We start from the raw sequence: 23,105 nt of genomic DNA on the forward strand, positions 1-23,105 counted from the left end.
ACCCACCCTTTCTCCAGTCGGCGTCATAATATGTGAGGATGTGCTGAGGAGAAGTGCAGGGCTCAGCCTGCAGAGTGAGCAGGTGCAGTCAGAGGAGATCTTGTAACTGACCCCCGAGCCTCCCTCAGCATCTAACCCCACCCTGTCTCCCTGTTAGCCAATCACAAAGCGCTGCCGGGCTTGGCTAAATGATAAATAACACGATTTATGCCCTATTCAGAGTGCATGCTCCATTTACAGTAACAGTGATCTGCAGGCTTTGTTCTCTGGAAGCTTCCCTGGCAGGAGGAGAGGGCTGCTTTTCCTTGGACGGTGAAGTGATATGATTTTCCCACATCCTGTGCCTTGTAGGGAGGCACATTTTACATGTTTCCTCACTTTGTCTTCATCTGCTTGGTTTGAAAAACGTGCTCTCTCAGAAGAAATAGCCACCTGTTTTGTCATGCTGTTGTTGCTGAAATCAAATCATCAGGTTCATCATTATTCTTAATTTCACTTAGTGAGTTTTCTATGACGCAACCTCTGTAATCCTATCTCTAATCCCAGTAAAAGGAGCATGACCCTGGCTCTCATGTTTCATCTCCCTCATATGGTATTTAAATGTTGCATAACAAGGAAGACTGATTTAAACCGGACAACAGATTGCACCCTCTGGAGCTTTAGTGTAACCGCTTTGAAACTCACTCATACGTTGGATTTTTAAGACAGAGAGTTTTAAAGGACGTGTCTCTGGTCACGTATTTGTAGTCCAATGAGAGGTCTTAGGTAGCCTCTGTTTATGAGTCTCGTGTGTTATCATTACATGGAAGATGGTTTTTCAACCTGTGGCTGTGTTTCCTCATCCTGGTACATACAGGATGTCCTTGCTCTTTTTTTAAAGGGAAAAAAGGAAAAAATAAACTTTAAATTCTAATGTTAAATAGTGTAAAGAAACATCCACATATGTCAGTACACTGTCACTCATGATCAAATCGGTTGATGTTGTAGTATTTGGTGTTTAACCTGTTTTACAAGTTGCACCTCCAAACCAGTGGTGCAAGAAGTACTTAAATCCTTTACTTAAGTAAAAGCACCAAATCCAGCAGTGTAGAAATACTCCATAATAAGTAAAGGCTGTCATTCAAACTCCTATTTAAGTAGAAGTACAGAAGTGTACTCTTTCTTGAAAATGTAAAATTGTCTCCTGTTACATGTGACACTTTTAGTTTGTTAATACTGATGCATAAGCAGCTTTTTACTGTTGTAGCTGCTGAAGGTGGAGCTCGTTTCAAGTGACTGATACACTGAGAGGTCATGAGATGATTAATGGGAGAGGAAATGGAGAGCAATATTCTTTAATCTTTGCTGTTTTTGTGAAATATTGAGTAATTTTAGTACTTTGGGAAGAGCTACCCAACTGAAACCATTGAAGAAGTTTAGAAGTGAAGTCTCTCTGTGGTGAAACTGCAAACAAGACATCTGAAACATGACGAGAGGCCTCAAGTGGACACAGATGTTCTGTAAGAGACCGCAAGCCAAAAATGTGAGGAACCACAGGTTTAATCTCTAACAGTGTTCAAACACCATCACATGTTTTCTCATTTAAAATCTTAGAAAAGGGAGGAGGAACTGCTGCTGTTCAATAAATGTACTGCACTCTGCATTGTAATGGGCTAGAAGTTGAAAATAGAAATTGGCAACTACCTGAGCAGCTGTACTTAGCTAGTTTTCACCACTGCTACAGTGAAAGCTGGTAGACAGATAGACGAATCTCTTTGCTCAAAAGGACGTTTGTCAGTTTTGGCGACCTGGATTTGGAAACACAGTCACAATTGACTGAATGTTTTCTTCATCCAGATGGTCAGAGCAACTTTAAGTGTTCTGGAAATACCTTCAGAGCAGTGCTAAGTGTTATTAAACGACCTTCTGGGTTTGTCAAAAATGGTCGCGTATTCATTTTTCAGAGGGAGGGTGCTTAGCTCTGTGACTCAGATGTAATGGTAATACATGAGAGGCACGAAGTGGAGAAGCATGATTACATCTGCAGAAAAGGCCAAAAGTTTCAGAGATTTGTGCTGCAGAAGGACTGCAGAGGAATGAAATCCCCCTCGAATCAGTATATTTACAGAGTTCAGTAAAGGAGTGGTTTTCTGTCTGTATATGAAAAACACAAGAGAGGGCAAGTACAGTTTGTTAGCTTTCGTTTTTTTCTACTGCGGCCCAGAAACTGGGAGAACAAACTACAGATGTTTGTGTGACAGAAGGCTGTTACTGAGGCTCGCCGTGCATCTGCCTGCACAGTAAGTGCATAATTCATTTGTAGTATGATTCATGCGGATCTGCAACAGCTTACAACTGTTAAGTATTCATAAAGGAAGGGCTTGAAACGCTCAAAAAAGGCGAAATGTCATGACTCACGAAGGCATGACTTGGTGACATAAATCCCGGGTTCGGTGGTTGTTCCTGCTGACGGCTGGAAGTGATTTTAATTCAGTGATACCCCTACTTTAGAAGCTTCTCATCTTTGAGCTCATGTCATCCCGAGTTAAGAGGGGGAATCCTCTGGATCAAAGTCTGCAGTAGACACACCCTAATGCATCTAATGCCCACCCACCCCATACACACACACACACACACACACACACACACACACACACACACACACACACACACAGCTAAGTGAACTTAACGCTTTCCATGCAGAATGAGCAGTAATGGAGGTAGCTCGTCTTTGTGTCCTGTGTCATTGTTTTATAAGCCTGATTGACAAATGACAGCTTTATTTTTCTTATTAGTACAATCATAGGTTTGGTGACCACATGTGATCCACAGCAGAGCCCTGTCCACTTTACCTGAACAGAGGTCGGATCATTAAACAATAAACCGTCTTTTGGCCCTCCAGTGATTTTCTGACAGGTGTGGAGGGGCAGCACATGGCAGAAACACTTAATCTGCATCATGAGTAAACTGAAGTATGATAAAATATATTTGTGTTGTGTCTTTTTGAAAGATTAGGTTACAATGAATATATAATCCCTAAAATATGATGAAGGCCTGCTCTGGGCCGATCACCAGACCCATGACCAATATGGCCTGCAGTTATTGTACTAATCAAGGTGATTTAGACAAATGTGATAAATGCAATTTACTAGGATTTCACCAAAATCCAATTAGACAGATTTGCTCCACATTTGTGGATGTGAGGGTGTTGATCTGTAGCTCCCACCAGCCAGTGATGGAAGAAATGTTCAGATCCTTTACTTAAAGACTTAAAGTCTTAAGGATTTCAGTCCTGGTTGATTTGGTGACTCCTGTAGTTACTGGTGGTAACAGCAAATATGCTTTAATACTACATTTCCCAGAATTCTTGAGGCAGCAAAACAAACTGTTGTTTTAATAAGGGAGTCGTGCAGTCATTGGCCTTTGTCAGTCATTTAGTGAACAACCCTAATCTGCAGCACATGGTATCAGTCTTGGTACAGCAGGGCGCGGTGAAGCTGGAAGGAGTTTTGTTTACCTCACTGAGGACTTCGCATCTTGTCACCTGCAGCTCCTCACCCACCAGCTCAGTGTGGCTGCTCCTTCTGCAGGTCGGCAGGGAATTTCCATTACTTGCTGCAATATTTCAAGCTGTCAAAAAAAACGCTGAGAATCACTTTTGTCTTGTTTTGTTGGCGTATTTTTGATGAACGATTGCAGTCAGTGCTAACCTCACTGACAAAACACTTTGCATATACAACTTCAGAATAAACATCAACTCCTGTTTCGCCAGTTTAATGCTTTTAATGTGAAGCTGCAGCAGTAGGAAATGTTTGGTTTGCATTAGCTGTAACTTAATACAGCATTTTTTCCAGTATTGTTGTGGCTGATACCCATTTATATAAATATTTGCAATACTTTCATCAGCTGGCTGTTGGCTCAATTACCATATTGTTGGTGATGGATATTCAGTTCGAGATTATAATTTCAAGTAGCAAAAAGGCAGCAAAAAAATACTCCCTTACAAGTTAAGTCCTGCATTCAGAAACTCGAGCTGCATTGCTTGCAGTACAAGTATAAAGTACCATATAGGTGAAACACTCTCATGAAGTTCAGTACTTGAGTAAATGTATTCTTCATCAGTAGTTTATCGTGAGCCTTGATGGAGAGACGGAGAGCTGAGTTAGAGGGGGAACATGTAAGTGGTATGTGAGTGTGATTTGGCGGCCTGATTGACTGCCTCACTGATGAAGAGGTTTTCCCCACGTGGACGCAGGACCTGATTAAGTCCAGTTTTCCTGCTGTGTCTGTGGTGACTGATGAACACACAGCGTCACTGTGCCAGCACCACCCCGCTCCTCAGCGACAGAGGAAGTGGTCTCATCCAGGAAGGACGTGGAGGCTTGATGGGAAGCAATGATAGAGTGTGCCTTGAATACCTACCAGTCATCATTACGGGAATTACATTTCATCGACAGACTGCCTCCCCTCAGTCTGAGTCCACTGGCTGCTCTCTGCTGTCTCTGCACTAACAAATGGGCCAAACATACTTCACAGGCTTGGTCCAGTGGAAATTTCTATTGATTTGATCTGTGCTCCTAGTTTCCATTAGTGTGAAAAAAGGCACTGCAGGGAAACCGCTCAGACCAGTCCAGCAGGTGTTTTGTGTGTGTGTGTGTGTGTGTGTGTGTGTGTGTGTGTGTGTGTGTGTGTGTGTGTGTATGTTGTTGTTACGTCAGTGCTCAGGTATGCTGAGGACTTTGGTCTGTACCATGTTGTTCTGACTGCAGGTGTTTTACTCACATCCCTTTCCTTCTAAACTTCCTGCCAGCTGTACATGTGTGTGTGTGTGTGTGTGTGTGTGTGTGTGTGTGTGTGTGTGTGTGTGTGTGTGTGTGTGTGTGTGTGAATGAAATGGCAATCAGAGAAGACATTATGGATGGCACTGTAAATGATGAAATCACTTCAAAGATATTCACTTTCAGGGCGCAGTCCATAAATATTTGGACAGATAAACATCTTTTCGTTGCGTTGGCCCTGCACTCCACCTCATTGGTACCGAAATAAAAAAGTGCTTTAAGGGTAAAAGTGCAAGTCTGATCAAACAATTTACAACTAAACCAGAAACAGTCGCAGAACAATACAAATGTCATCGTGCATTAGCGCTGCTTTCAAGCAGTTTTGGCCGCCTAAAATAATTTATAGCTCGTACTTTATGACGTGAAGTTATGCAACTGTGCATGCAGTGTTTTGGGTGATAAGTGATGCAGATAAATGGGTATTGTTCATAGGGGATATTATGTTGCACACAAATGCACCTTGTCAATGTTTTGTAGATAAACACTTAAAATCTTCTTTACGCGAGATATTCTGTTTATCAGTTGAGACACGTTCGAGGAACCGCAGAAGCAGGGGATTTCTGCTTATAGAAATAGCGGCATGGATATAATTGATTAATCTGCTTGAATTTGCACATTTCACTTCAACGGCAGTTTTGAAAATGTTTCTGTCTGAGTTTCAGCGGTCCAAATCTCAATCTCCCATGTAATGAAGCGGAGAGTGTGTCGCCTGTGTGGGCAGACTTCGTGCATGACATACAGCACAAAAGTATGTCCTGCACAGTGTACGGTCCTGTAGTGCCACATCAGTGTTGCTTTATGAATATATGATCCCGGCCTCATGGGAGGGAGATGAGGCCGTACAGTTTAACTATTAATAACTGCATGTAGAAGCCTTTGCTGCCGCCGCTCCTCTGTTCTGTCGCAGCACTTTGCACTGCAGCCCACATCTGTTATCACACTGAGCAGCAGGCCTTTTCGCTGGAGAGGCCCTGCTGGCTCTAATCTCAATGCCCTGGCAAAAGGAGTTATGCTAATGTGTCTCCGCTCCTCCAGAAGGTGAGGGTGGTGTGGCACGGTGTTGTTTATTCACGGCCGTGACTTCGGCACGGTCCAGAGAAAGGGCGGCTCTCGCAGTTCATGACCTTATGCTCAGAACACCAGTTCAGAATATGTATGCTGTCAGGTCAGGGCCTCTCTGCACACGCTCTTTTGGAGAGGGCTCTCTCGTTTTTGTGTCATGTGTAGGCCTGATGCAAAGATATGAAATATCTCAATTCAAAGTGTTTTTTTTTTCTGCTTCAGCGAATTATTCCTACAATTGCTTTGTCTTGACAGTGTCAGAAAATAATCATCACATTTCGCCAGATCCTCGTCCTATATGTCTTGTTTTGTCCAAAATTTCAGGTTCTGTTTACAGTGATATAAAACAAAGAAAAAAACAAATATTCACTCTGGAGAAGCTGCAACCACAAAATATCATCAAAATAATTGCTGATTAATTTTCTGGTGACCATCTAACCAGTCAATTAATCAACTAAACAAAGCAGCTGGAATGAAATAATGACAAAGTCAGACATAAAAATTAAAAAAAGAAGAAACATTTCCTGTCCTCCCTGCTTTTAGACTCTATCTTTATCTTCTTTAATCTTTTTGTTTTCCCACAGATGTCCGTACCTGGCTGTCCATCTGTCTCCTGCCATCCCAGTTTTTGCTGTCCTGCTCTTCCTCTTCGTCATTGCCATGTTACTGAGGACCAGCTTCAGTGACCCCGGGGTGCTGCCACGGGCCCTTCCAGAGGAGGCCACGTTCATCGAGATGGAAATCGGTGAGTTGCACGAGTGGTTTGCACAGAAGTTTTGAAATATTTTGTCTTTATTTTCAGGGTACTTTCAAGCTTGTTGTGGCATTTTAAATATTCACTTAACAAGTTTTCCACACATTTTTTTCCACACTGTTTAGCAGGATCACATATGCATCCTGCTCTGTGGTAGCGTCAGTGCTTTGTTGAAGACGTATCTTAAAGCTGCTATCATCATTTTTAATATTATTGTTATTATAACTTGTCAAATGACAGTGTGACAGTGTGAAAGGAGTCGCTGCCTACAGAGAATTATCACCTGACTCTGCAGAGGCCCTTGGCTTTATGGAGCTTTATTATGACTTTCAGCTCATTGTTTAGCTTTCTGGCCTGCAACTTTCCCGTTTTGGTTCACTCCCATTGCTCCCATAGTGCAGTTTTTGGCAACAGCAGGCAGCTATTTTCCAGAGAAAAAGCTCTAAAAATTCACTGTACACCGGCTCAGGAGTTGGTAGAGACCAAAAACAGAGCTAAAAGGAGAGTGGATGTTGGTCTTTAAGGTGGCCAGAAAGTCATTGCTGTGTGCACAACTTGACTTTGCTGTCACCAAGGGGTCAACAAAAGTCTGTTACTGGAGTGAATTTAGTCTAACATTCAAATCAGCGACACAAATTACGCATAAAAACATCCATGTAAGTTTACATGGGGTGTTCTGTGTCTTTACAAACCTTTGGATTTTCACTGGAATTAGAAATATACAATAGTGTGAATGTAAAGTAGTCTCACCTCCTCCAGTGCGATCGCAGTCCAGCGCCTCACCTTGACATGTGCATAGCCAATATATGCAGTCAGCACTGATAATGCCACGAGGCGCAAATCTCTTATCTACACTCATTCAAATGTTAAGTCAACAAGAGGACGGATGGTGACCGGAGTTCATGTGCTGTTACAGTCATGTCGTCATCATCTAGGTTGTTGTTGTTGTTGTTTTTTGTATAGAACCATGTCCAGCGACATGGACAGGAAGGTGGTATTTGGAGGACATAAATACTTGAGCTAAGCAGTCGGCACACAGCCGCGGTTCTGTTGGTTTATTCATGTTTGTTGTGCTTTATGTTGCTGAAGGTTGGGCGCGCTCGTCTGTGGATATAGAGCTCAGTCTAACACACATTCATTACAAAGGATCCTGTTGTCTTATTAAACAGAACAAACTATACACTGTATAACGATGACAACAAAGCCTTTGCCAACAAAAAACAAACAAGCGCCAAGCAGTGTATTTCTGTATATTTCATGTCCTCTCCCTGGGTTGTCCAGACTCACTGTATATCTGGAGGAATGACCTTTTATTCTGCGATATTTCTGCACCAGCCCTCCCTGCATCCTCCCTGCATCCTTACCTGACTCCCTCCCTGTCTGGCTGTGCGGCTGCTCGGTGTTCACCCTCTGTCTCAGTTAAAGATTTGCGGTGTCCTTCAGCCATCACTCGTGCTCGTTCTCCTCCAGTCAAGAGGCACCGGTGGAGACCGGTCTCAGCTCATGACAGAGGAGGGCTGTAATAGCAAGGCGGAGGCACGCGCTCCTCTGAGAATGGGTTAGCTGGCAGCGAGCGCTTCTCTCATCATGACTGTGACTCATATCACTCACTGGATGACAATGGCTCGGTGGTCTCGCTGGCTTCGGCCATGATGACCCGGGAGCACAATGTACAGCTCCTGCGTTTAGCTCACATGAGGAAATCTCATTGGAAATTATTTATGTGAATAAAGCTGCAAGTAATGGTTATTTTCATAACTGATAAATGTGTCGATTATATCTTCCATTGATTGTTTTGTCCTTTAATTAGCAGAAAATCACAAGTTCCCAGAGCCTAAGGTGATGCCTTCAAATGCGCTTGTTTTGTCAAACCAGCAGTCTAAAACCCAAAGATATTTCATTCACAGTCATCTCAAACTACGCAAAAAGAAGGAGAAGGGGAAAAGTGAGACAGTTCAATGCTAATGTGAAGGTGTGGTGTTATAAATTTGGCCTTAAATGCAGCTTTAGCTGAAGGCACAATCTGTGATCTCGATCCCTCACCGTCAAAATTTGAAATGCAAAATTTAAGCTCATGCTCGTTCCCAAATTGATTTAGAGGGTGTTTAACACATACACGAACACTGAAGAACTAGTAAGTCTAATTTATTCATGTTTTCAGGTGCTGTTAAGTTTTGTTTGCGCCAGTAATGTAACAGGCCTGTGATGTTTTTACTCCATCACAGTCAATCTCTAAATTAAGATGTGTTCTGAATATATAACTCATATGTGGAAAAAGAGCATTGGTGAGCTGTTTCCCCTTATTTCCAGTCTTTATGCTAAGCTAAGCTAACTGGCAGCTAGCTTTGGGTTCATATTTACCGTACAGATGTGAGAGTGGTATCAATCTTCCTCATCTAATTCTTGATAAATAAAAAATAATGTAAGTGTATTTCCCGAAATGCCAAACTGTTCCTTTAAATCACGTCAGGTTACCTTCTCTCCAAGTCCGAGTTTTTAGGTCCTGCTTCCACATGTGAACATAAAAAACAGCTAATCTTTAGCAGTACATTGGTTTTCATGTTTCCTTTGACCTTGTTCGGCATGTATCCTTCCAAACCCTTCACTGATCGTCTATTTCCGGTTTTATACCCTCCTATTTTTTGGTTTATTTATTTTACATTCCACATCTCAGCAAATCTCCCAAAATAGCAGGACATGCAAACGCTGGGCGGCACGGCCATGTAAAGGATATGCACTGCAAGAGCTTAAATAAAGCACTTAGTTCACAGCCTCCATTCAACACTCGCAGCTCTTATGCGGTATGTTTTTTAATGTTAGAGTAGTTGTTTGCTGTTTCTGGGCCCTCTAACAGATAACAGCCAGTGGAGGAGGCAGGTGTGGATGTTTGATCTCATTCTGAGGCTGAGGCAGGCATTTTGATGAAGCCACCGCTGCCTCCATGCTCTTTCCCCTCAGCCTGTTAGTGACTAGTCCCAAGGGGGAATGCTAATACGAGGAGAGGCATCCTCTTGGAATATATAATGCCACTAGCAGACAGAGCTTTGCTACCCGAGGGAGTGGCATCACGCCCCGTGAGTGATGACTCACTAATTTATTCTCCGCCGGTTTACCCTGAAAGCCGCTAATCCTACATCCTGTAGATTCATAATGCAGAGCGTTTTGTGCCGCCAGATTAAATAAATTTCACAGTCTTCATGTCTGTGGATGTATTTTGGATGCTTTTGACACAAGCTTGTAAACGTCCTACTTTGACTAATTTATTTATGAAGAAACGGTTTTGTTTTGCATAACAGAAAATGATCATTGAGAGCTTTATACAGATGATAAACATCCAGCTTAGTTCATGCCTAACTGTTTCTCTGATCGTCTCTGAACGCTCTCTCCAGCCCAGATAATTAAATTTCCACGAATGCTTCATTTTTTATCTTAATTTAAGAGCATGCTTGCTCTTTACCATTAACTCCACATTCATGCCTTCCCCCTGCAGCATGTTAATGGTAGATTTCTCCCGAACAGTTTCTCTCCTGAAAGATTCCAGCCAGCAGCCCTCTGGTCATTAGCCAGCCTCTCAAACCTCTCAGCTCCTGCAGTGCTGCATAATAAGAAAGATCTGGATTGCCAAGAAAAGTGAATGCATGAGAATTTCATTTGGGTGGCGACTGCTGCTACTAAAGATTGGAGTGTGAAATACGGTCCTTTCAGCATTAGGGAGGTTAGTTGATGCCCCAGCAGAGAAAGACACGGCATTATAGTGCTGCTGATCAGTAATATTAACAGCTGAGCAATAATTACACATAAATCCACCATCGTCAATACCGTATCGAGTCAGTGTCGTCATTCACCGACGTCCTCAAGGCTCACCTGTCAAGATTTATGTCTTATTTTTCCTTGTCCTTGTCACTGAATCTCACGTTCTTCATTGCCTATTTAAGAAATATACAGCCAGTGAACGCAATGTTGGGAGCACCTTTACTAGTAATGCAATCGAGTGCAACAAGGCTGCAAGAAACTGTACGTTTTAAGAAGCTTATGTACTCGTTATTGGTGAAAACACAGTCAGAAGTGTTAATTTGTGCTTTTTGAGGACTTAGTTTGTGATGTTGTTAGATTAGTTTGAGGTTAGATGCCAACACCTGCCACCGACTGATGTGGTTGTTGTTTCCACAGAGGCCGCCAATGGGAACGTCCCTGCAGGGCAGCGACCCCCACCTCGAATCCGCAACGTTCAGATCAACAACCAGATCGTCAAGCTCAAGTACTGCTACACCTGCAAGATCTTCCGGCCACCTCGAGCATCTCACTGCAGCATCTGTGACAACTGCGTCGGTAAGAAATCTCTTCTGATCTGCCGTCACTTCTTCCGATGTTCGAACAAAGGCTTTACGAAGTGAGAAGACGGCCCATTGAAGGTGGTTTATTTCAGTTTTTCAGAAATAGAAAGGTGAGCAGTGTCGTCTCGTGGGGAAAAATAGCTTGCTGACATGATGATTATTACTGAAGCCTCAATCTTAATTACCTCTCTGCGTTCATTTATCGCCGTGGTTAAATAATTTAAAAATGGTAGCTTTAGAATAAACGTTGGACTAAGAAGAGAGGACGCAAAAGTTTTTGAAAACTCAAACGAACGAGCCAAAAACTTCACAGGGACTGTTTTTGTGGAATGTGCTTTGAATTCTGAAGCCGGTTTGAACTCTGTGTGTGTGTGTGTGTGTGTGTGTGTGTGTGTGTGTGTGTGTGTGTGTGTGTGTGTGTGTGTGTGTTTTGCTGTGTCATCTCGCAGCCCTGCAGAATAGCACTGATTTGGCTTCTAATGGTTGAGGAATGCGTCTGAGGGGAGCTCAGACTCACAGGCGATGTGAGAGGAGACAGTGGAGGCTCAGTGAGGGAATAAGCGCTCAGTCATTGTGAACACTGGTTCATCTGTGTCCACCTGCTGTAGAAACACACACACATACACGCACATACATAGTCCAAGCATGACGCGGCAGCATGCCTCAGTCCCTCTTTTACTGCAGCCGTATCTTTTCATCTTCAGCTCGGCGTCGTTTATAGCGGTTAAAGTCTCTCACAGAATAAACAGTGTTATAAAAAAAACAGAAGAACAGAAGAAAGAAACAAACCATTTCACTAATTATATTTGTTTTTCCCCGGGCCTCCTCTGGTTAATGTATTATGAGATGTCTGATGTACGATTTAGTCTGGGAGTATCTGGACAGTTGTTTTAGCTGTGTGTGTGTAGCACATGGGAGTTGAATTAAAACAATTGCTATGGGGGTAAAGTGCTATTCTGGTTCCAGACCTCTGAATTACTGCACACATCTTTCCTTTTAGTGAATGAAATGGACAAAAATGGCATTTTGGTTTGATTATCAAGCTAGTAAAGTGCTTTCAGCTTTAATTTGAGGGTTTTTACGTCCATATTCAGTGAACAGCGTACAGGATTATTGTCCTGCTCTGCACCATGCGGGTGGGGGTGGGGTGGGGGGGGATATGTATTATAAGACAAAGTCTACAGCCATGCTAGCGGCTCTGTGTCGTGCTTTGGGCTAAATGCTAACGTCACAGTTCTAATATGCTCACAATGATAATGCTGATGTTTAGCTGGTGTATGTTCACTGTCTTAGTTCAGCGTGTTAGCATGCTAACATTTGTTAGGTCGTGCTTAACAGTGCCTGTAGTTTCTCAGGTTTAAGGATTGGACACATTAATGCGTCCTCGTGGTGGCGCTAGATGGAAAGTCAAAGGATCACCAAAGTTATTGCTGTTGATCTTATTTTATGACCTACACAGGGAGCAATCGAGATGTTTTGGCTTCGCTTTTTGGGGAGTCTGTCTTTCTATACAGTTAATGGTGTGAGTGGTGATGATGGACAAGCAGCTTGACCGACAGACATGGCCATCTGTAGAGCCATGTGGCTAAAAAAAATATTGGGAGGACTTATAAAAAGGCTCCTTTTCTCCTTTTCTACTGTGATCCATTTATTTTGACCTTATATCTACAAGCTGCTTCACACCTTGTTTTTCTGCTGCGCTGTTTACAGTATATCATTGTGAGAGTCCATCCAGGGAGTGCGACGGTGTGTCTGCTGCAGAGAAAAGTTTAAAGGAACATGTTTACTTCTGCCGTCCGTTCGACCCTCCCCTCTTTTCATCCGGCTCTCCTCCAAATTACAGAAGAGGAGGGGCCGAGCGGAAGTGGTCACTATATTTAGACTGCAGGTTTACAGAAGCTGATGCACAAAGCTGTCTTTGACCAAAAGACTGCAGCTGATACTGGTGTATTTTTAACACTTGATTGATTTCCTAAAGAGTCTGTTTTCTCAGAAAGTTGGTGTGGAACGTCTGGTTTTATTCGCATACTGACACAGTGACCTTTTCCTCTTCATCGCAGACCGTTTCGATCACCACTGTCCGTGGGTCGGCAACTGCGTGGGCAAGAGGAACTACCGATACTTCTACCTGTTCACCATGTCCCTCTCCCTGCTCACCATTTACATCTTCACCTTCGACATCGTTCACGTGGTCATGCGTGAGTATCCCGTCAGCCGTTTGTCCGATGAGAAGGAACAGACAGGACATCTAAAAGAATTCGGCAAAGCAGGAAGCACAACTTGTGACACAAGCTCACCAGCAGCTTCTAGTGTAAATGCAAATGTATGCTCGTGTGCTGAAACTATGACCTAATTCAGACCAGGCTTTTCCTGGAGCGTGACATGACACGAAACAGCAACTGACAGCTTGACATGATTCCTCTTTCATCCCCATCCTCCTGCTTCCTTGTTCTACCCAATGCAGACGGCAAGAAGACAGAGAGGCACAGGAAACTGGAGTGTTTCTAGTCAGGATAATTAGCTCTGGGCTTGTTATCTTAATACTGGTGTAATGTGTAAGGATTCTGCCTTTTCAGTAGAGGAAAGAATTAATAATGTATCTTCTTTCTGTGTTTCTCTGTTCACAGGTTCAGTGGATAATGGCTTTTTGAACACTTTGAAGGAAACACCTGGAACATATCCTTTAAAGCTCTGACCACAGTATATACCACAAAACAGCTGCTGTGTGCCTCACGTTTGCCAGATTTCCCAAAATAGAAAATGAAAAACATCAAGATTCTTTTAAAGTACATCACCCCGACAATGACCGTTCCCTAAAGCTGTCCCCGAACACCGATTTTCTAATTATAGCTTAGCGTCCGTAACTAACACGATGAAGTGGCGTCCTTTTTAACCTTTTTAAACACAAAAGCTGAAGTGTAAGGGATGGATTAAACAAAGTGTTCATCTGCTCAACGTAGCTGCAGCCATTAGCATGTTCAGCTAATAGGCCAGTGAGCTTAGATAACTACATTAGTTTGTGGGGTAATGATAAGAAAATCCCAGTTCAGGATGAGATGATACACGGTGTAGTGTTTCATCACTGTGTCCTGAAAGCTATTAGAGTTAGCAGAGGTAGCATTAGTGACTAAGAGGGCAAAGGGCTTGATGACTGAACTTAGCGAAACTGCAGCTGCTCACTTCTTTCTTTTTTGTAAGTAAAAGGGTAAAAACCTCCTGCTTTTGACCCCACGCATATTTTTAGACTTTGGTTCCTTTCGCTGACCGTCACTGGCATTAATCATGTTATATAATTTTCTGACATTTTGCCATCACCTGCTGTTTAATCAGCGACCACGCGTCAGGCCGGAAACATCTGCTGCTGTTTTCTTAACTCGGCTGCACTGTGCTGGAGGTGCTGGTGTGCTTCTTCACCCTGTGGTCGGTGGTGGGACTGACCGGCTTCCACACCTACCTGATCTCTCTCAACCAGACCACCAATGAGGACGTGAGTGCATCTTACTGCATGTTCAATGAAACATGTTCTGTGCCGTTAAAGCTTTTTATCCATGCATCCATTTAAACAGCACGTATCTACAGACTAGTGCTTCTGTCATATCTATAGTGTCAATCTGAATCATGCTGGGAGGCACAGTGCTGCACTTTGTAGTATTTCTTCGATTTCACACTGTCTTTATTCAGATGAACCGAACTTTTGAGGGTGTGAAGTAACAGCATTGACTGCGGTTAGCTTTCTTTAACGTTATTATCCTCAAAGTACTTCCAGTGGCTGATTTTCTAAAATCATGCTCTGTTAAACTGCACAACACAGGATTTCTCACCAACTAAAACTCCTAAATTAAGACTTCAAGCTGATTTTGTCTGCTGAGATTGGACCGTGCAAACTGAAGCTCAATGGGTGGCGCTAATGTACTGCTAAATATGCCTTTGCTTGTTAGCTAACAGCGATCTATAAAGAGACACACATGCATTTAGACCTTTTCCACATCCGGTCAGAAGCTCTGAAATGCTTGATAATCCAGTAGTGTAAAGTGTGACCCACATATTCAGGCACTCAGGCTGCTGATTGGCTCTTACCTGCATTTCCACCATCATCTTCACCCAAACAACAAACTCCAGGAGAGTGTTTCAGTCTCGAACTAAACAGACCACTCGTGAATAGTTCACGTCATCTTTGAACAAAGTCCAAACGCTCTGATCAGTCACAGATAAGATAAAAGATGAAGAAAATCCTCCTCAGTGCAGATATTTTTCTAGTTTTCACAGATTTAGTTTGGATGAAGGGTCAGACTTGTGTTTGCTTTAGAATCAGATTCATCGTCAGTGAGGATAAAGTGTAGTTTTAACAGTATGTCTGCAAATGTTGGCTTCACATTGCTGGAAAGATAAACATACATCACAGAGGCGTAAACGGGACAATTTCTAAGACTACGGAGCCGTTTCCTTGACAACGCCACCGCTTCGTCCAGCGCTGAAGGACAGAGAGCTGGTAAACTGCAGCTTGTTAAACAACACTGTTATAGTAAACGAAAGCAAAGCAAATACAGAAAATGTCGTGAACTCAAATAAGAAAACAGGATCTCAACTGAAGCTGCAAAGTCTATTTATAACTGCAGCTAAAACAAAACACGCAGCATCTTTTTTAATCAGGCGTCACGTGAGATAAAATATAACTGACAAATCTGTCTGCTCGTGTTGTAAACTTTTATTATCCCGTCTTTTCATCCAGTTCAGCCGCACTGAGACCAAAAATCTCTTTACAGGGGAACGGTGGCCAATACAGCGGGAGCACTTTTCCTCCGCTCAGCCTGAGCCATATGACAAATTGGCTGGTAAATGCTTTGAATGCTAAAAGCAGCAGTCGCACTCCTCTCTGCTCACCAAGGCGACAGGCTAATGATCTAAAAATATGCATGAATCGCTGCTATTCTTAATAAAACCAATGATAGCATGGAGCTGGAATAGGAACAAAGCAGGCCCGCCGGTTTCTGATTCTCAACTTGTCAGCCACCTTTAGAAGAAGCTCGTGAGGCTAAATGAGGGAAAAAATATTGATTGCTTGATCTCATTACCATCCAGTCATTATTTAGTCATCACACGCACACACACACATTCAGGCTGATCTAAAGCAGATGATGAGTAGTGGTGACGCAGGTGGATGAATCCACCGAGGGAGTAATTTATGTTGTCTGTGTATAGTAGCGTTAACGGTGTGTATACTTTATTGGAGGCTTTGTTAGCCCAGATCTGACTGCAGAGGCTCTGACGGGAAGCAGAGCGCAGCAGCAGCAGCGGCAGCAGTGGCGGCGGCAGCGGTGGTGGTGGGAGGTTCTAGATGGCTGAAAGCAAGAGAGTGCACTCATACTTTGTTGTAATGATTAATTTATAATTCCCCCTTTTGCTTCCTGTGGGATGGCTGGCCTCATTTTTTTTTTCAGTTAATCAGTAATGAAGCTCTGCAATGTGCACCTACAGTGTAATGTTGCTCCAGGATTGAAACAATGGCTGTCAGCCCGGCCGTTTCAATATCTGTGATTGGCCTAATAATAGATGCATCGATACCTGCAGGGGCTGGGCACGCAGCCAGAAAAACTGCTGGGGGGGGGGGGGAGGTGGAGGGGAGAGAGGGAGTGAGAGAGGAGGAGGAGAGGAAGATGGAAATGGTGAAATAAGGGCGAACAAGAGAAGGCACCTTGAGTGTTGTAGCTGCTCTGGTCTCCCATAGGATGATACATGCTCTGTCAACTGTGTCTCCTACACACACACACACACGCACACACACACGCACACACAGTACACGTGGGCCTGCAGAACAGCAGTGCCTAATGGGCAGACTGTTGACCTATATCTACTGCAACTAAAACAAAAAAAGGCTGTTGTGTGTCAGTACAAACTCACGCTGTGCAGCCAAACTTTGTTTAGTTTTGGGGTCAGTTATATAAGTCGATGTATCAGTCTACTTTCTCTTCTTCTTCTGCATGTTTTTCAGTTAATATTATCTAACCTGTATTGTAGCTATAGTTACACCTAGATCAGTCTAGCACTTGTGAAATTATGATGAAATTATTGTGTTTTCTGTATGAGTGGTAATAAAAACTCTGCTATCCTGTAATGTATTGTTAATACAGTAAAAATCATGTGTAGTTTTCTTGATAGAAATGAAGTTGTAGCTATCAAACGTGTCCTCTTCTTTGGAAGAATATTAACAATGATGAAATAAAGATGTAGATAATGTTTTTTCTATTTGAAAAAACGTGCAGAAGAGGGGAAAGTGTGCTTACAGCCCTGAGTGGTGTCAGCAGGTATAACTTTCAGGCTGCATAAAAGGTGGGGCAGCCTGTATGTAACCTGAGAGACGAAGCCCAGGGGCAAAAAAAAAAACAAGCAGGATTATGGTGGCTGCACATTAAGACAACAAACATTCAGAGACTTTAGTAAGAAAATCAATATGAACAAAAAAAACATGTCTCCACCCATCCCCAGCTGGGGCGGACGGAGGTCTCAAAGTTTCCAAAGAATCGAATGATGCTTAAGATACATAAAATTTTCCCATTTGATGTAATTGTGCAGCTGTAAAATGTATGAAAGGTTGAATGTTTCACTCACTGTGAACATCATGTGCATATGAAACAAGTCAATATGGAGTATGTGTGTGTGATACAGTCGGTGTGGAAAATAAGGATTTTCCACCTTTATAGGAACCAAAATGTTTAGGGGTTAAAATGTGCCTCCTGTCATCTGCTAAATAAAACATCAGACTGAGAGTTTATGTACAGTACAGTGCAGAAGGACTTTATTTCTGGGGGAATCCTTTGTATGAATTCTCAGATTTTTCAATGAATTATTAAAGTGGTGGTAATCGGTAGGTGCGGCGCTCGTCGGCACCCGTCGGCACACAGAGTCCCCATTAAACCAGGAATCATGAAATCCCTGATAAGATCTTTTTAGTAGGTCAAAGCCAAGCCTGTGGGAGCAACATCTAAAAATGGAACCCTGCTTTTGAATAAGGTATAAAGCCGAAGCGAAATCTTTCTGAAAGAGAACTGAGCAGGACTGTGATCAGGTCGGGGTGTGTTTGGGATGGTTTGCTGCTCCAGTGATGAGTGTCTTGTCTTGTTTTGGCCCAGATTAAAGGATCCTGGTCGGGAAAGAACAGAGTCCAGAACCCGTACAGCCACAAGAACATCATCAAAAACTGCTGCGAGGTGCTCTGCGGGCCAACGTACCCGAGGTAACCTCCTCCCTCTGTTATCGGCTCTGTGTCGGAGCCTGTGGTGGATTATTCTCTCAGATTAGCCCCTCACCTACACCTCGCTCTGCCGAGAAACGAGCAGGATGCAGTTAGTGACTGACTGTCTTGTCTCGCTCTCCAGCGTCTTGGACAGAAGAGGACTGATGTCAGAGGATTCGTCTGTTTCTGCAACGCCTGCTGCACCCTCCTCCTCCTCTTCCTCCTCCTCCTCCACCTCCTCTAGCAGCAACAGCAGCAGCAGCAACCCAGTGCCACAAACCACGGTGAGCACACACACACATACACACTGCACCCTCCCCCTTCACACAGTTCCTCTAAAGTGGATCGAGGCTGCAAAGAACAGAATAGCGAATAGAGAGCAGACGTGAAACAGTCTAAACCAATTACAGCGAGTGTTTGAGAGCAGCAGAAGCAGTGTGCTCTAAGTGGAGAGCACTCTTCCTATTGATGATCCATCCTGTGACACATGGATGTGCAGCCATGTGGAGGCTCTTAACATGCTTACATGTTGATCTGTTTCTAATCGCTCAATTGTTGTGTTTTCTGCTAATAGCTAAACATAGAAAAAAAAAACATGGAGTCTCTCTGTCCAGTGTTGCAAAAGATCATGTTGACATTGAAATGTTTCATTGAAATCGTCATTTTAAACATGTTACAGCTCCAGAATGATTTTAGGAAAATCCAGCCGATTTACCAAAGGACGCTAACAACAGTCGACCTTCTTACTGCAGTTAATTAGTCTTTTTTCACACTAGTCTTTTGTTCTACTTTCATTATTTGTTAAAACCAGTTGTTTTGGTTTTAGGGCTTCATTAAATGAGCTCACTCTGCAGTATTTAATTTCACTGCATTGGAAGTCTCCTCAGACCAAAAACAGCCCTGTGCGACCAGAACGTGCTTATTCTAATAATTACTGAGAATGATCATCTTCTGTTGTTGCATGTGCTTTTCACACACGTCCAGGGTCAGCAGATGGACATTAGCATTCTGCTCTGCTCGACGTGTGTTATGATGATGATGTGATGCTTTGTTATCAGTGGCTCTGACTGCGCTTGCGTCTTTTCAGCACGGTGTCCTCTGCCTACAGAAAACCACGGCTCCGCTCATCCCCAACGAGCACACACCTGACGACGCCAAGCCGAGCATCGCCGCCTCAGCAGAGAAGAGCTCCTCCCGCAAAGAGGAGCACCCTCCCGCTTCAAAGGTCCCGCCCCTGGCTTCGCCCGAGACCGATGCAGAGGCGTCCCTCGCCAAGGACAAATCCCATTAGCTGAGCGAGGCGCGGCGCCCGCCGTAGCCACTCCCCCAGCAATCCTGCCTGGTCAGGAACTGAAACATTAACAATCAACGTCTGATTACTGTGCGGGTGGCTCAGTTACTCTCCTGCCCTACATTCCACCAGAAGAACGGAGCCTCAGCTGCAGCTCCTCCTCTTCCCTCCTCTCCTCACCAGTAGCTGCAGAGCTCTTTGACTGACACTTACTCCTGCAGGAGGGGGAGTGATTTAATGGAAAGTCAGCAGCTTCCTCTGTCTCCTGAACACTGCATGGAAAACACACGCAGGGGGAGAAGCTGCCGGGAGAACTGCGGATAAAAAAATCTCTCCGAGCGTATGACATCCCCGCCGGTCACCTGTTGGCTGCTCCGATTGTCAGTACTGCTTCAGTTCTTCATTTAAAATTGCATAATGACATTTATTGTGAGAGGCCAGTTCTGATATACTCCTTGCAAGTGTCTGGCAAAGACGATATTACTTCGGGACATGTATAAAACTTCATACATACAGTCAGTTTTCTGTTGTGTGCACATTACATGCCCTATGCAAACCGTGAGAGGGCTGGACATGCAGCTTTGAGATCAGAGTGCAGAGAAGGGTTACAGCTGTAAGAGCGTGAGCACACCTGATGTCCAGGCAGGGGGAGGATGTGCAAATCCTTAGCTGAGATATCCTTAAAGGCTCCTTCCAGGCAAGTCAATCTACCTTGTATTCTGAAATTGCTGCATCCAGTACTGTTGCATCTCTTTTTTTTAAAGTGATCTGATCCAGACCAACGCCTGTCCTTCCATTTTTATATAATCCAGGATGTAGTGTGACGTCGGTGCTCTAAAATAGATGAAATTGCTTCACGCACAGTTAATGTCTTGTATCCAGGAGACGCTTTGCCAGAGTCCCGGTGTGTGTGTGAGAAAAGGCCTGACTTCTGATGATAGTAGACACTCGTAGTAACAGTGCCTTATCGCAACAGCTGCACTATCAAATGCAACTGAGGTCGACCAACAGAGAAGCCCGTGAAATCCGTTCTAACCGCTGATTCAGTGTTAAATGAGAAATGCCAACGTTTGTACACTAATTAGTCCAGTGGATCCCAACCCGGGCTTTGGGACCCCTGCGAGGGGCCACAAGACAGTTCTAAGGGGTCACGAGATGATTAAAGGAATAGTTTGACATTTTGGAAACAGCTCATTCGCTTTCTTGCTGAGAGATAGATGAGAGGATTGATACCAGTCTCATATGTCCGCTGTCAATATGGAGCTACAGGCAGCAGGTGGTTAGCTTAGCTTAGCTTAGCTTAGCTTAGCATAGCTTAGCTTAGCATAGCATGAAGACTGGAAACAGAGGGAAGCAGCTAGCCTGGCTCTGTCCAAAGATGACAAAATCAGGCTGCCAGCAGCTCCAAAGCTCACGAACGTTTGTGTTCAAAGAACGAAATGTTTTGTTGCTTTTCAGGCGGAACTCATCATGACTTACTGTCGTTTTTACTGTTTATATTTCAAGATTAAACACAATAGTTAGCTTCAGAGATGCTCGTAGATGTATTGTGGATCTTTGGAGAGGATCGGGCTGATTGTTTCCCTGTTTCCAGTCTTTATGCTAAGCTAAACTAAGCAGCTGCTGCCTGTAGCTTCATATTTACTGTACAGTCACGAGTCATGTCAATCGTCTCATCAGAAAGAGGAAAGAAACATTTACTGAAATGTCCAAGAATTCCTTTTAAAAGGAAAGTAGAAAAAGCACATTTCCGTTAAAATAACCCTTAAAATGTGCTTTTTTCTTATGAAATGCTGTAAATTGCCCCCTCAAATTCTAAAGTATATTAAATGTGAGAAGGAAAAACTCCTCTTTGGTGGATCAGCTGGTAAACTTCTGCGGTCTGTGAGCGACGGTGTGTTCAGGGGTCGTAGGTCTGAAAGGTTGGGAACCACTGAATGAGACCTTCTGAAGCAAAAACGAAGCAAAGCCATTGTTGAACTGTACATAGTTTAGCAGGTAAAGGTGTCCTGGGAAGCTCTCATCTGATTGGTGAGGATCGCAGCAAGGTTTTGTTTTGGTTTTGGCTTTTTCTTTTTTTGTGTGCGTGTGTCTAAACGCGGCCAGTGTTAATCCTGCTGCCTGTGAGCTTGAGCGCCTCCTCCTGTAAATCACACCAGAGCCGATCTTCCCCACACTCCTCTCCCTTCCCGCCTCCTTCCTCTGTAAAAATGGGCTCTCGTATTTAACTCCTGCTCTCCTCCTTCTTCTCCTCCTCCTCCTCGCGTCTTTGCTGTGACAGTTATTCCTCCAGTACGCCCAAGGCCGAGGCCGCTTCCACTGCAGCTGTCTCGTTATCGCAGAGGGAGAACGGCGCTCGGTCCTTTCTTTTCACACATCTGTGTACTTCAGACGGAGCACAGCCTGTAATGTGGCCCCGAGAATTTATTTTGTTCAGAGAGCGCTCGAGGGGACGGCGCCCACACAGAGAAAAATGAGAGAGTAAAGCTTATTCTTAGTATTTAAATGATGTTAGCTGATAGCGAGAGTTTGTAATAGTGGTTGTGTTGTATGCAAGACAGACTCAGTGTTTGTGAAATATACTTGTGTAGAAAATCTAGTGTGTCAACAGCTTTGTGTCGGACTGAAATCTGCCCGGATGATTCTTTTCTTTGTGCCCTGAAGCAGTTTAAAGCTCTGAAGACTGATTATAGACACTTTTAGGTGATAAAAGTTTAATCCAGGTTTGCAACTAACAACTTCTTTAATTATTGATTCATCTGTGGGCAATTTTAGGGATTAACTACTTAATTGTTTGGCCTATATAATGTCAAAAATAGTGGGAAAAAACCCCCAAATATTCAATTTACTATCAGGAAATCAGCAGATATTTAGATTTAAAAAGCTGGAATGAGCAAATTTTGGGCATTTTTGCTTTACGGATTATAAAGTTTTTCTGCTAATTCTCAACTGATGGATTAATAGTTTCAGCTCGGGGTGAATCCTTTATGTGTTTCTCTGCACTCTGGAGAGGAAGAGGGGAGCCGACTGTCTCCTCTCCGCTGGATGAAGCTGTAAAGTGTGTGGCAGTATTGTTCCTGTGAAGTGAAAAAAAAAAACAAAGCGTACCGGCCGAGTGTTTGTTCGGAAAAGCTTCCAGTCAGAAGCAGAAACCGAGGCCAGTTTGTGGGCTTTCTGCGTGGAAAGCACCTGAAGGCAGTTTGTGTTTGATTTGCTTTGCGTTGCTGTCACCGAGAAGCAAGAATGTATGATTGATATTGAGTAGGAGAAGAGACGGTTTCAAAGCAGGTTTTTAAAGGGACGGTTGAACTTGAAGTTTTAGCTCTAAAGGTTCGCAGACAAGCTGAGCTCTTGTGTGTATGATTCCTGTGTTAAAACGCCATGACGCGGTCAGATCCGAATGCTCTGATCAATCTATTACATTGCATTATGTATACAGATACAGTAATATACCATTGATGGAACTCTTTATTTATGTTCACTTTGTTTGGTATCAACACTGTGATTATATGTGTTTCATTCAATTTACTTCACTTCTTTTTACATGATCAATGTGTCTGGTAAATAAACAATATTGTCTTATTATTGTTGTGTCAACTATAGCATGAATGTCCAA

The 23,105-nt window shown here is 43.4% G+C and overlaps 1 protein-coding gene across 2 annotated transcripts in view; it reads left to right on the top strand.

Annotated features, from left to right (window-relative positions):
- Nucleotides 1–23,074, top strand: part of zdhhc9 (zDHHC palmitoyltransferase 9) — a 28,088-nt gene extending 5,014 nt beyond the window's left edge. The window contains exons 2-9 of one of the 2 annotated variants that reach the window (XM_076738754.1): nt 6,464–6,624; nt 10,804–10,962; nt 13,028–13,165; nt 13,595–13,643; nt 14,352–14,454; nt 18,095–18,198; nt 18,341–18,482; nt 19,307–23,074. In XM_076738754.1, coding sequence (XP_076594869.1) covers nt 6,464–6,624; nt 10,804–10,962; nt 13,028–13,165; nt 13,595–13,643; nt 14,352–14,454; nt 18,095–18,198; nt 18,341–18,482; nt 19,307–19,489 — 1,039 coding nt within the window. In that variant the 3' untranslated portion in view covers nt 19,490–23,074. Of the gene's footprint in view, nt 1–6,463; nt 6,625–10,803; nt 10,963–13,027; nt 13,166–13,594; nt 13,644–14,351; nt 14,455–18,094; nt 18,199–18,340; nt 18,483–19,285 lie in introns of both variants that reach the window. The other variant, XM_076738753.1, reaches the window with a different exon arrangement.
- The last annotated feature ends 31 nt before the right edge of the window (nt 23,075–23,105 follow it).

Source organism: Chaetodon auriga, chromosome 9 (genome assembly GCF_051107435.1).
Source record: "Chaetodon auriga isolate fChaAug3 chromosome 9, fChaAug3.hap1, whole genome shotgun sequence".
Lineage (NCBI taxonomy): Eukaryota > Metazoa > Chordata > Actinopteri > Chaetodontiformes > Chaetodontidae > Chaetodon > Chaetodon auriga.